Genomic DNA, 14,364 nt, shown 5'->3' with positions numbered 1-14,364 from the left:
CGGAGTCTCCACATTCTCATAGAATATAGTTGGAGATGCGTTTTTTTCCCAAAAATTAATAAACATGCTGCGTTTTTTTTCCACTGCGTTTTTTTGCAGAAAAAAACGCATCATGTGCACAAAAATTGGGGAATGCATTATAAAGAATGGGATGATTAATGTATACGTTTTTTAAGCGTTTTGCAGGGAAAAGCGCTTAAACGCGAAAAAACCGCTTACGTGGGCACACAGCCTAAATAGGAGCTAATCTGTAATACTAAATCTGATAACAGCTGATCAGTTGGGGTGCCAGGTGTTGGACCCCCACCAATCTGATGTTGGTGGCCTATGTCCTAAGAACTCTTACTACTTTATTACTACTTTTATTATGTGGTATACAAATAATAATATAATACAGCAGTGAGCAGGAAACGTTACTATCAACGTTCAAATGATCTGAACTCATTTTCCGCTATTGTACAGTATAAGGAAAATAAAACCGGCTGAAATAACTGTGCACATAAATAGTCTGAGACCATAGATCAGTCCATCAAATGTATCTGTCCTTACAACCTCCTTATCAGCCTACGTTCACACATCCATGTGCTGTCTGATTTTTCATTCATAAAGCACACAGACTCTTAAATGGGACCTGCTTCAAGTCTCATTGATCTCCCACTTGGATCCTTGATTTTTACTGATGTATGAATAGATCTACGATACTTAATATATCAAATCATGTCAAGGGCCTGTGGGCACCTACCTGATCTCTCAAACTAGGGTCACCCTAGTCTATACCTGTCCCTCGGATTACTCCTGAAGGGACGTTCTCGTGTGTACGTTAAAAATCATCTGATCCCTCCCCCACCCAGAGATGTGAGGGGCTGAAGTGTATAGGAAAACATAACCAGTCAGACTGAGATAAAAGAAAACTACAATCATACAAATACACTCACTAAACAACAGATTGGGAAATGGAGGAGGTATAGAAAGGGGAAACCAAATGTGAGAGGATAAGGAAAAACGCGCAAACCAACTCCAAGCAGCAATCTCCAGAAAAGCTCTCCAACCCCCAACATCAAACACTGAACTTTCTCCTTCACCACCAAACCAGGAAGTAGAACTATCACTGGCAACTCCTCAGTGCCAGTAATAGTGATGGGCAGTCCGGCACTTTTTGGTGATCTGGCTTTCACGGCTCCGCTCACCAAAAAGAGCCAACTTTTTTTGGATACTAAAGGGATCCCTATTGCATCCGTGCTCAGGCGTCCATACCCCCGCCCACCTACCGCATAAACCCCGCCCACTTTCTAGGAACCAATTAAATTGCTGAGTGGGAGTTTTGTTCGGGTGGGCGGAGTTATGTCTGCCGAACATCAGGATTTTATGCCCAGCGAGAGCCATTCAGGGATTTTAGTGGCTCTCACTGGGGTGCCGGTTCCCATCGTTTACAGCAGGTAGCCGGCTCTTTTTGTCGGATCGTTCGTGAAAGACAGATCACTAGCCAGTAACAAGCATGTATGCCAGAGGGGAGTTGCTAACACTGAACAGCAGAGACAATTCAGGAAGAAAAGCTCCAGTAGATGACCTGAACGAATTAACCCTTGCCATGACAGAGTAAGGAAAGCATGCACTGTTTAATAGGATGGTGAAGCTGTTGTAATTAGTGCTGATGCCACAATCTTCTGGCCCCTTTCTGTCGTGGTATCCCTGTGACTTTATAGGTCTGTGTGCCATCTGATTAAAAAATCTGGTAGCAGACAGACAGTTTATACGTGTGAATGTAGCCTAACATTTATGCTTGGCTTGCAAGAGTGTCATATTTTCAGTACAGTATTGACTGGCATAAGTGCACATACCCAAGAATATTAGTATTTTCCTTATAGACACTGACCTCCAGATTCTTCAGGAACACTGCCAGAAGCTGGTATCTGGCTATGCATCACATTTGCAGCAGGTTATAACAGCCAAATGGTAAGTAATTAGACCTTTGTCTTGATGGGGTTGAAAAAAGCTTTGCTTGCAATGTGTGGTTGAATACCTTTTAACCCCTTTCCGACGTTGGGCGTAATAATACGCCCATGTCGGACTCCCCCCCCCCCCCTGTTTGGTGTGGGGTCTGGCGCTGAGCCCGCACCTTTCCAGGCACATGTCAGCTGATCTATAAAGCTGACATGTGCCCACAATAGCCATGGGTGGAATCGTGATCCACCCGCGGCTGTTAACTAGTTAAATGCCACTGTCAGTTTCTGACAGCGGCATTTAACTCGTGCTTACTGGAAGCGCGTCCTTTATCTCGCCCATCGGTGACCCCATCACATGATTGCGCGTCACCTATGGGTCGACATGAATGCCAGAGTTCTCCAGCAGACCTCTATGGTTGTCATAGCCAGATTCTGAGTGACAGCTCGGCACACAAAAATAAGCTCTCACCCAAATGGCGCAATTTTTTTTTTTTAAAGAAAGTTTGAATTTTGTTTTCACCACTTAGATAAAAAAGAAACAGAAGAAAAACCAGAGTAACCATAAACCACGAAAAAGTATTAAAATAAACACGAACAAATTTTATTTACACAAAAGCAATAAAAACATCTATCTATCTATCTATATATATAAAATTGAATGTATGTGTGTGTCACCAACCAATCACGAAGCATCTTTCATTTCACCAAAGATGTTTAAAAGAAGATGAGCTGTGACTGGATGCTATGAGCAACAGTTTTCCCACTCCACAACACCTCAGCAGACAGTGACCGGGTGGGAGAAATATAGCATCCCCGGGAACATAAGCTCCCAGCCATTGTCTGCCCCCCAGAAAGGAGCAGAAAGCACAGGACAGAAATGAGTCAACCCCCCCCCCACTCCCTGCCCGTATACTCATCACACATCCTCCATCCCATTGGCACATCTTCCCTCTTAAAGGGATCTCCGGTATGGAAGTTAGGGCAAATCCCTCAGCGTTCTGATTCTGACCCCCGGCTTCTATTAAAGGGATCGTTGGTATGGAGGTTAGGGCAGTTCCACTAAGCGCTCTGGTTCTGACCCCAGGCCTTTCTTAAAGGGATCCCCGGTATGGAAGTTAGGACCGTTCCACTCAGCTCTGTGGTTCTGACCCCATGGTCTCTTAAAGGGATCATTGGTGTGGAAGTTAGGGCAATTCCACTAAGCACTCGTTCTGATCCCAGGCCCCTCTTAAAGGGATCCCTGCTACGGAAGTGAGGGCAAATCCACTCTGCGCTTTGGTACTGACCCCAGGCCTTTCTTAAAGGGATCTCTGGTATGGAAGTTTGAGCAAATCCCTCAGCGCTCTGATTCTGACCCCAGGCTTCTATTAAAGGGATCATTGGTAAGGAAGTCAGGGCAAATCCATCTAGCGCTTTGGTTCTGACCCCAGGCCTCTCTTAAAGGGATCCCGGGTATGGAAGTCAGGGCAATTCCACTTAGCGTTCTGGTTCTGACCCCAGGCCCCTCTTAAAGTGATCCCCGGTATGGAATTTAGGATCATTACACTCAGTGCTCTGGTTCTGAACCCAGGCTGACGGGATGATGTGGGATATTAGGGGGAGTAGTCCGGTGGCTCTGGCTGATGGGATGATGTGGGATTTAGGGGGAGTAGTCTGGTGTCTCTGGCTGACGGGGTGATGTGGGATATTAGGAGTAGTAGTCCGGTGGCTCTGGCTGATAGGATGATGTGGGATATTAGGAGTAGTAGTCCGGTGGCTCTGACAGGATGATGTGGGATATTAGTGGTCGTAGTCCGGCGGCTGTGACAGGATGATGTGGGATACTAGGGGTAGTTATCCGGTGGCTCTGGCTAACGGGATGATGTGAGATATTAGAGGTAGTAGTCCAGTGGCTTTGACGAGATGATGTGGGATATTAGGGGTAGTAGTCCAGTGGCTCTGACTGGATGATGTGGAATATTAGTGGTAGTAGTTCGGTGGCTCTGGCTCACGGGATGATGTGGGATATTAGGGGTAGTAGTCTAGTGGCTCTGACGGGATGATGTGGGATATTAGGGGTAATAGTGCGATAGCTCTGGCTGACGGGATGATGTGAGATATAGTGAATGTGGCTATGCGGAGTGGGCGGGGCTCTACACTCAGAGATATATATATATATATATATATATATATATATATATATATATTATACAGTACAGACCAAAAGTTTGGACACACCTTCTCATTCAAAGAGTTTTTATTTTCATGGCTATGAAAATTGTAGATTCACTCTGAAGGCATCAAAACTATGAATTAACACATGTGGAATTATATAATTAACAAAAAAGTGTGAAACAACTGAAAACTTGTCTTATATTCTAGGTTCTTCAAAGTAGCCACCTTTTGCTTTGATTACTGCTTTGCACACTCTTGGCATTCTCTTGATGAGCTTCAAAAGGTAGTCACCGGAAATGGTCTTTCAACAGTCTTGAAGGAGTTCCCAGAGATGCTTAGCACTTGTTGGCCCTTTTGCCTTTACTCTGCGGTTTCACATTTTTGTGTTAATTATCTAATTCCACATGTGTTAATTCATAGTTTTGATGCCTTAAGTGTGAATCTACAATTTTCATAGTCATGAAAATAAAGAAAACTCTTTGAATGAGAAGGCATGTCCAAACTTTTGGTCTGTACTGTGTATATAGATATATATTCATTATAATTTGTTATAGCTAACCGAATTTGTTATAACCAACCATAGTTAGTTACTATGCCCGGGCAACGCCGGGCTCTTCAGCTAGTACATTTATATTGCCAAAATCAAACAGGTAGCAAGGAGGAACATTCAAAGACAAACAGTGGGGTAACCCATAAATAATGGACAGAAAAAGGCAACCAAAAACATATGAAGTACCGAGTGACTGAATACCTGAATACTAAATATAAAGTGCATGTGCCCAAAAAAAGTTTAAGGTGCCGCAAAAAAACAGATGCATGTCTATGTAAACCTTAAATCATGGATCAATATGCAACAGTAATACTACATGACCACTAATGGGTCATAACAGATGCTAATTGCCTCTTACCAATGTCAAGTGAAAGATAGGGTGCCCCACTGATCTCCGACGCACGTTTCAGCATGGCTTTCTCAAGGGGAGGAAACGCGCGTCGGGGATCTGCCAGGTGGAAATACCACCTGATAAATGATATATTTGCGGATCCCATGTGAATGGAGTTGGTTACTGGTGGACCCTTGGCATCCCAGGCTGAAATTGGGTGCAATATTATCAGAAATAAACTGAAATGTGGCAAATGAGAAAGGAAAAACTCCCTGCTATGGAAAGAAAATAATTTCTATTGTATAACATCAATTGGGAAAATAATAATAGGACAGGCTGATAGACTGCACGAGCACCATAGATTTGGGAAATAAATTAATATTAAGTGATTTTTTTTTATTGTTCGTCCTCCTTAGTCAGTGATTTTTGTTTAAGCAAGTGGACTTAATTGAGTTTGCTAAGGCCTCATTCAGTGACTCCACACGTGTGTGTCAACAGCTGTCTTATATAGCTCTGGCAAAATAATTAAGAGGCCACTGCAGCGTTTTATAAAAATCCGCTTCTCTACATGTCTGACAGCCATTCCAGCGTCAGTTGAATTCCAACCAGAGTACACCTCATTCTACTTAATGTGCCTCTGATTAGGTGATCACCTGAACCAAATCTTATTTAATGAAGGAAAGTTTAAAAAACTCTGATGTGGTGGTCATAATCCTCTTGCAATAGGACAAGCTGCAAGAACAGTTTGTAACAGGCTCCTAGAGGCAGGGCTCAAGTCAGGTAGAACTAGAGAAAAGCCTTTCATCAATGAGAAGCAAAGGAGAGTCAGGCTGAAGTTTGCCAAAGACCATAAGGATTGGACCATAGAGCAGGGTTCCCCAACTCCCGTTCTCAAGACCCACCAACAGATCATGTTTTCAGGATTTCATTAGTATTGTTGTTTCTAAATGATTATGAACTTGTTTTCTTAGCATTATTTGAGGTCTGCAAGCACTGCATTTTTTTGTTTTGACCGTTTCTCATTTTCTGAAAATAAATACAAAATGTATTGCTTGGAAATTTGAAGCCATGTTGTCAGTAGTTCATAGAATAAAAGAGCAATTTACATTTTACTCAAAAATATACCTATAAAGAGAAAAATCAGACACACTGAAAATTTTGCAGTGGTCTCTTAATTTTTGCCAGAGCTGTACATTGATAGCGTGAGCAGTGGTCACATATGCACCATGTCGCTCTATTCAGACAAGGAATAAAATGCCCCTTATTCTTGTGACTAAAGGTAATGTCACACTTAGCGATGTACCAGCGATATGACGCGGTCAGGATCGCTGGTGCATCGCTAAGTGGTCGCTAGTGAGCTGCCACACAGGAAGATCTCACCAGCGACATAGCAGGGGTCGGGGGTCGCTACTTACCTGTCAGACGAGGCGATCCTGACGTCCTCCCGCCTGCGTCCACACGTCGCTCGTCGTCACAGCAGGAAGCCCAGCAGGAATCTGACGACGAGAAACGGTCCTGGACGTTCTCACGCGATCAGCGATAACCAGCGGGGGAGCGGTCGGAGGTAAGTATCAGACACCGCGATATCGCTATAACGTCACAAAAACCAGTGACGTTATAGCGATATTGCTAGCGATATCGCTTAGTGTGACAGGCCCTTAACGGGGTCTCAGTGATTGGACCCCAACCAATCATACATTTATCATATATACTGGGAATAATGCCATTAAATAGTTATATTATGTTACACGTGTGGCCTGCCAAACCTTGGTTCATATGCATTGCCCTACACTAATACAAGCCATCTTCATATTGCTGATTTCCATACATTGTATATTTGATATGACAGATAAAATTAATATGTGAAATGTTATCCTTGCAAACAAGTCATAGTATGTGGTCTGAAATAGACATTTTGAGATAATTGACAGTGAGCTATTCATGGGTTCCATCTGATAAATTTCTTCATTTATCATAGAAACATTTTTTTTCTACATCTTTATTTTGGTTTTTTGTTGTTTTAGGGAAAGATGCCTTCTCCCCCTTCAACTTGCTCTGGAATCTAAAAATATGAAGTTAGCACAGCAAGCACTAGCTGGCATGCAGGTAACAGTGGGGAGATCAGGTGGTATAGTATAGATTGCTTTTATTTGAGTATGTATTTGGCATTGTTGGAGGCCAGATCACAGCTCACAGTATTGATGAATTAGGTGTCTCTCCTGCAACAGTCCAGAAGCTGAAAAATAGGAATTGATTACATTTAGTATAATGAAGACCAAGGACTAATTACCAAAGGGGGTTATTGGCATCTCTCATATCTGGTGTCCATCAGGTGCTTGAGTAACTAAACCTTTTTTTTCTTGTCTTTGAGTGCCTTTTTAATTGCAAGCAGGGAGTTGAGGTCTCGGTCCTGAGAACTCCCATAAGTTGCTCAAGAAAAACCCTGAGGGTTGCGCAGCGGGCAGGATCGTGCAGCCGGCAGGATCGTGCAGCCAGGCGGCGGGCAGGAGCGTGCAGCCAGGCGGCGGGCAGGAGCGTGCAGCCAGGCGGCGGGCAGGAGCGTGCAGCTAGGCAGCGGGCAGGAGCGTGCAGCCAGGCAGCGGGCAGGAGCGTGCAGCCAGGCAGCGGGCAGGAGCGGGCAGCCAGGCAGCGGGCAGGAGCGTGCAGCCAGGCAGCGGGCAGTAGTTCACAGCTATGAAGCACATGCTTTCTAGGTTACAAAGTCTATGCTTTCTATTGAATCCATATCACTCTTTGTGCTCCGGGCGGCTGAGTTACACACCTCTTTGGGGTTTTTTTGAGCATTTGGTGGGGAAGTTAGGGCCTGGACCTGCACTGATCTGCTTGCAATTAAAAAGTAACTCAAATTAAAAACAAACGTGTTGAAGGTTTAGTGCCTCTTGAATTATAAGAGGCCACATGCGTGATACCTGTCAATGCCTGGCAACAGGGCATCACTCCAGGAACCAGTCTTTCTCCTGATGTCCTCTCTGTGACCACCTACCTTACAACCATGTATAGCAAATACTAAGGTCATGGTATAAATGCCTTTGACTATAATAACCCATTAATATAATTTTCTGCCATTTCTGATGACTTTTATACATAATGAGACCTTATTTCAGTCCATAGTGAAACCTTCTAACAAAAATATAGGCTGAACATCTTGATCTAAAATAAAGTGTCTTCTTTCTTGGATAGGAAAATGACTTTAGCTCTGGATGGCTGGTCGCACGACGATAATGACCTCAGAGCTGACTCATTGCTTCTCCGCTACTTTTTTCTATAGAAACTTCTCACCGACGACAGATTTGTATCCGTGGAAACAGAACCTGATGAACAGCAGCTGCTTAACCAAATGCTGAGTGCCGTTAAAGTGACCCCATCTCTATATGAAGATCTGCAAGTTGAAGTTATGAAAGTAAGTTCTCCACAATGTGATGTCTTTTGATTTTGTGTTGAAAATAGACTCTATATGTAGCTATAGTACAGGGAGAATCACTGGAAAGAGACCCCCATTATTGTCGTGATTCCCGTTCGGGTGAAGCAGCCTGAACCAAATAATGACCTACATACCTTGACATATGTGTAATCGATTGCATTGCATGCGATGCTGGAAATGACCTCCACTTTCTGCCAGACAAATTTCAATGTGGTGCTCAATGTTCTTTAGCATATCGGTAAGCTTATCGGAGAGATTAGCAGCAATTTCACATTGGAGGTTTCCCTTCAAATCTTCCACAGTCCGAGGCTTGTTTCGATAGACTTTTTGTTTGCACATACCCCAACGAAAGAAGTCTGGTGGTGTCAAACCATGGTGACCAAAGCTCCTTTGAAATTATTCTGTTGCCGAAAGAGAACTAAATTTCCGCCATGTTCCTGTTCCAACCATCTGTTATGTCCGGAGGTTAAACATTCCGATGGCTGTCCGGCATCTACCTCATTGTACAAAGTAGCATGCCCCCGAGCTGGCCCAAAGCTCCAGATACTGAAGACCATGTCGTTTCTTCATCTTAGCGAGAGTCATTACAGAATATTTGAGGACTCTTTTGAGTTAATCTCCCTGTATATCTACTTCTAATATAGAATTTATATAGTTTACACATTAGTTTGCATAAAATATAGTTTCACAATTATCAAAATGTTCAGCAAGTTTCTACCTCCGCAAATGATATCATAAGTCATATAATGGGATGGGCCTGTGCAGCAGGCGGAAGATAGACTACTGCTTTGTGTGGTAAGAATCCACTCGGTCCAGTGATCGTGGGGATCCTTGTGATTTATTGCTTAGGTAGGAAATTTACAGGGACTATTTTTAATAATAAAAAAAGTATCTGTTCAGGTATTTCTGATTTAACGTTTTACCACTACAGCCATTTTTCCTTTTTCTTACCTTTTTATTGCAAGTGTATTACGAGGTGAAAAACTTCTAGTCTTGTCCACACTTCAAGTTCTTTTCAGGCTTCATGGACATTCCACCAGCTAATCATGAGTTATCATTTTGCGAGGAGCTACCCATGTTCCAAGTATGTTGTGTCAGGACGTGCATCAAGGGGAAGGGTGGAATGTGCAGGTCCTTTTCAGATTTCTTTCCTGCCCTGCATTGATTCGAAAGATCAGTGTTAGGCAGTGAGAGAGAGAACTGTGCAGCTGCTCAGTTCTCCCAGTGTTCAACCTCATTTTCTTCTTGATAAATTGTGTGTGTCAAAGTTGACAAAAATACAGACTTTTTGTAATTTTTTTTTGATAATTTAGGAAAATTAAAACTTGCATTGCCACCAAATTCTGGCAACCATAACTTTTTTATTTCCCTGAGCTGTTAGGTGTTTTTTTTTTTTTTTTTTGGCCAGTGTTGCTGGTTTTATTTTATTGGGGCCATTTTGGGGTACATACAACTCTCTGTAATAAAGTGATTACTATATAGTTTTTTAAAAAATTGTACCCTATCTTTATGCATTTGTTATTTGGTCTCCCTTGGGTTTTTGATCGTGCAGTCACTCGATTGCAGGTTCAATAGAGTAGTGTAATTCTACCAATCTCCTTTTAAAATCTCCCTTTGACAGGGCTTATCTTCGTGTTATAGTTTGTAGTAGCTATAGTGAAAAAAAGTATTTGCCCTCCCAGCATTCATCCCCAGTCTCTATTGTTTGTCTGCAGCACTGATGTCACATCAACAGCACTGCAGCCAATCTGTGAGCTCAGTTCCTCTCTGGAGGACACGAGCCACTGAGTTCTCTAATTAACTACAGTGCTGTTGATTTGACTTCAGCACTGTAGACGAACAACAGAGACTAGGACAACAGTGGAAAGCTATCAGTGGACCCGGAGAGGGTACTACTAGAAAAAACAAAACAAAACGAGAGCTAGGAACAGCTTATAGGAACAGAAGGTGCCCATTACCAGTCTGACTTTTCTGACACGTTTTGATTGACCTGTCATAAAATTATTTTAGTCACACTGTTGTGTAAATGTAAACTTGGAAAACTCAACTACCGTATATGCTCGAGTGTAAGCCGACCCGAGTATAAGATGAAGCAACTAATTTTACCACAATAAAACTGGGAAAACTTATTGACTCGAGTATAAGCCGGGTATACATTGTCCCTTCACCCCTGTCCTGGTATGCATTGCCCCTCATCCCTATCCTTGTATGCATGGCTCCTCATCCCTATCCTTGTATGCATTGCCCCTCATCCCTATCTGTTATGAATACGTCACCAAGGAGGATGGCAGGAATAGGCTAGGCCATCAGGAAACCAGAAAGGTTGGTAACTTAGCGGATTGCATACCCCTAATCCTAACAACACAACTAGCAGTAGCCGTGGGGCGTACCTACGATGCCCTAGACGCCTCAGCACAGCCGGAGAGCTAACTAAGCCTAAAGCAAGAAAGGTGAAATCTAAACTGCCCTGGAGTAGAACCCCAAAGGAATAGATAGCCCCCAAACATATTGCCGGTGAGACAAGATGAGGCACAAACTCAGGCAGAAAATAGACTGAGCAAATGATGGGGCCCAAACTGTCTAGACAGGATAGGACAGGAAAGACACTGTCTGCAATCACGCAAAAACCCTAAAAAATCCAACACGTCTGATGTACAAAAAACACTTGTTGTGAATTCTCTTGCTCGGAGTTCTGAGCCGAAGCTCCCTCTGCTCCCTCTGGTGGTTGCCGAGAGTAGTGGAGCTGACCAGGTGGATGGATGTTCCCCACCTGACGACGATAATTGGAAACCTGGGATTACTGGCTGGGAGCATATAAGTGAGCTGGCTGCTCTTGGAGGTTGCTGGTGATTTCCTCAGTGTGCATTTGGAGCTCTTTTGTCCCCTGCCTGATCTGCATGGTTCAGCTAAGGATTCTTTTGCTAATCCTTTGCATCTAATCTTGTTGTGTCTTTTTTTGCTTTCTGTTTTTCTTGTAGGGTTCAGCGTGCTCCCTGCTGGGGGCAGCACTGGGCCCTGCTTCATATGTGGCAGCTTGTTCAGTCCCCTGGAATGTTAGTATCTTTTTGCTTGCTGCCAGTTTATACCAGAGTGCTGATCTAGCGGGGGTGAGATCGTGTGATCTCAGGTTTTTTATATATCAGTAGTGTTGGACTTTTTCAGGGTTTTGTGCGTGATTGCAGACAGTATCTTTTCTATCCTGTCCTGTCTAGACAGCTTGGGCCCCACTGTTTGCTCAGTCTGTTCTCTGCCTGTGTTTGTGTTTCATCTTGTCTCACCGACAATATATGTTTGAGGGCTGTCCATTCCTCTGGGGATCTGCTTCGGGGCAGTTTAGATTTCATCTTTCTGTCTTTAGGCTTAGTTAGTCCTCCGGCTGTGACGAGGCGTCTAGGGCATCGTAAGAACGCTCCACGGCTACTGCTAGTTGTGCGGATAGGATCAGGGGTCTGCAATCCGCTTAGTTACCAACCTCTCTGGTCTTCTGGTGGCCTAGCCTGTTCCTGCCATCCTCCTCGGTGACCCATTCATAACAGAATCACCAGCCTAACCGCAGACTCTAGGGTACTCAAAAGAAGGAAAGAATTGTAAAAAAAAAAAAAAGTCAGCATTTTTAAAATATCTTTTTTCCTCTTTTTCTCTGGGGCCGTAGGAGGATTTTTTTCTTTAATGGAGACTAAGCAATTATCCGATCATGTTGAGCAGCTCACTGCTGAAGTGCGGGGAATTTCTGCCTATCTCGCTCAATCATCTGCTGTAGAACCAAAGATCCCTACTCCTGATGTGTTTTTTGGGATCTGCCTAAATTTTTGAATTTCAAGAATAACTGTAAACTATTTCTTGCCTTGAAGCATAGTTCATCAGGGAGCTCGGTGCAGCAGGTTAAAATTGTCATCTCCCTGCTGCGTGGCGATCCCCAGGATTGGGCTCTTTTTCTGACACCTGGAGATCCTATTCTGGCTAATGTGGATGTGTTTTTTCAGGCCCTGGGGTTGTTGTATGAAGATCCTAATGCTAATGATCAAGCTGAGAAGACCTTATTGGCATTAAACCAGGGTCAGGATGCTGCGGAGTTATACTGCCAGAAGTTCCAAAAGTGGGCGGTCCTTACTAAATGGAATGATGATGCCCTAGCAGCTCTCTTTCGGAAAGGTCTGGCAGAAACCGTAAAGGATGTTATGGTGGGATTTCCTGTCCCCTCTGGTCTTAACGACTCCATGTCATTAGCCATTCAAATTGATCAACGTTTACGTGAACGTAAAAGTACGCGAGAGACGGTGCTGCCTTTTGAACAAACTTCTGAACCCATGCAATGTGATTGGGTTTTGTCTAGGACGCAACGTCAAGAGTTTAGAAGGCATAATAAGTTATGCTTCTTTTGTGGGGACGCCTCTCATGTTATTTCTGTCTGCCCTAAATGAGAAAAACGTTTTGCTCACGCATTTGCCGTGGGCAGTATACTGCTTAAGTTTCTGTTGGCAGTTACCTTTATCTGCTCCTTGTCTACTTTTTCTGCTAAGGCTAGTTTCACATTTGCGCTTTTGAGCGCAGCGACGGCCTGCGCACGGCCGCCGCTAAGCCCCGCCCCCTGCCGCGCCTCCGCCGGTAGCATGACGCTGCATGCATCCTGCGTCCCCTATCTTTATCACTGGGGGCGCAGGCCGTGCGCAGTATGCGTTTGGCGGCGCATGCGCCTTTTTGACTGTGCGCCGAGCGCAACCAAACTGCAGCAGGTTGCGTTTGGCGCAGGTCGGCGCACCGTCAAAAAGGCGCATGCGCCACCAAATGCATACTGCGCACGGCCTGCGCCCCCAGTGATAAAGATAGGGGACGCAGGACGCATGCAGCGCCATGCGCCGGTAGGCGGAGCTACCGGCGGAGGCGTGGCAGGGGCGGGGCTTAGCGGCGGCCGTGCACAGGCCGTCGCTGCGCTCAAAAGCGCAAATGTGAAACTAGCCTAAGGCCTTTGTTGATTCAGGAGCACCTTTGAATCTGATGGATCTTGACTTTGCCAAGCGTTGTGGTTTCCCCATGGTGCCACTGAGAACCCCTATTCCCTTGAGGGAGATTGAAGCTACCCCTTTAGCGGAGAATAAACCCCAGTTTTGGACCCAGGTGGTAATGCGGGTCACCCCCGGCCATCAAGAGAATTGTAAATTTTTGGTTTTGCACAATTTACATGATACTATTGTACTAGGTTTTCCTTGGTTGCAAACCCATAATCCTGTTTTAGATTGGAAATCTGTCTGTGGTGAGTTGGGGTTGTCAATGTGTTCTTAGTGACACTCTTGTTTTCTCCACCTCTCCCCAGTCTCAAGACGTTCCTGACTATTTGGCTGATTTTTCTGATGTATTTAGTGAGAGTAAGTTTGCGTCTTTGCCTCCTCATAGAAGATATGACTGCGCAATTGAGTTAATGCCCGGTTGTAAATTTCCCATGGGTCGGCTTTTCAACTTATCGGTACCTGAACATGATGCTATGCGATCTTATATCAAGGAATCATTGGAGAAGGGTTATATCAGACCATCCTCTTCGCCTTTGGGTGCTGTTTTTTTCTTTGTGGCCAAAAAAGATGGCTCATTAAGGCCATGTATTGACTATCGTTTCCTTAACAAAATCACTGTTTAAATATCAGTACCCATTATCCCTGATTTATTTTCCAGAGTTAAAAGTGCTTGTTGGTTTACCAAACTTGACCTCAGGGGGACGTATAATCTTATTCGCATCAAGCACGGGGATGAATGGAAGATGGCGTTTAATACTCCGGAGGGACATTTTGAGTACCTGGTGATGCCTTTTTGGCTCACTAATGCCCCTTCCGTCTTCCAATCTTTTATGAACGATATTTTCCGGGACCTTGTGGATAAGTTTTTGATCGTTTATCTGTATGATATTTTGATTTTTTCCAGTGATTGGGATTCTCATGTGGGACATGTCCGGACT

At 44.1% G+C, this 14,364-nt stretch overlaps 1 protein-coding gene across 3 annotated transcripts in view; it reads left to right on the top strand.

The window, feature by feature from the left end:
* ARFGEF3 (ARFGEF family member 3) overlaps positions 1 to 14,364 on the top strand; it is a 157,074-nt gene that overhangs the window by 33,503 nt on the left and 109,207 nt on the right. For all 3 annotated transcript variants that reach the window (XM_073575732.1, XM_073575731.1, XM_073575730.1), the window contains exons 3-4: positions 7,003 to 7,084; positions 8,268 to 8,399. In XM_073575732.1, the coding sequence (XP_073431833.1) occupies positions 7,003 to 7,084; positions 8,268 to 8,399 (214 nt within the window). The remainder of the gene's footprint in view (positions 1 to 7,002; positions 7,085 to 8,267; positions 8,400 to 14,364) is intronic.

This window comes from Dendrobates tinctorius, unplaced genomic scaffold, assembly GCF_039654945.1.
Source record: "Dendrobates tinctorius isolate UK_male_01 unplaced genomic scaffold, ASM3965494v1 ptg000046l, whole genome shotgun sequence".
In the NCBI taxonomy this organism is placed as follows: Eukaryota; Metazoa; Chordata; class Amphibia; order Anura; family Dendrobatidae; genus Dendrobates; species Dendrobates tinctorius.
The sequence above is the reverse complement of the archived record's forward strand: the minus strand, read 5'-3'. Positions and strand labels throughout refer to the sequence as shown.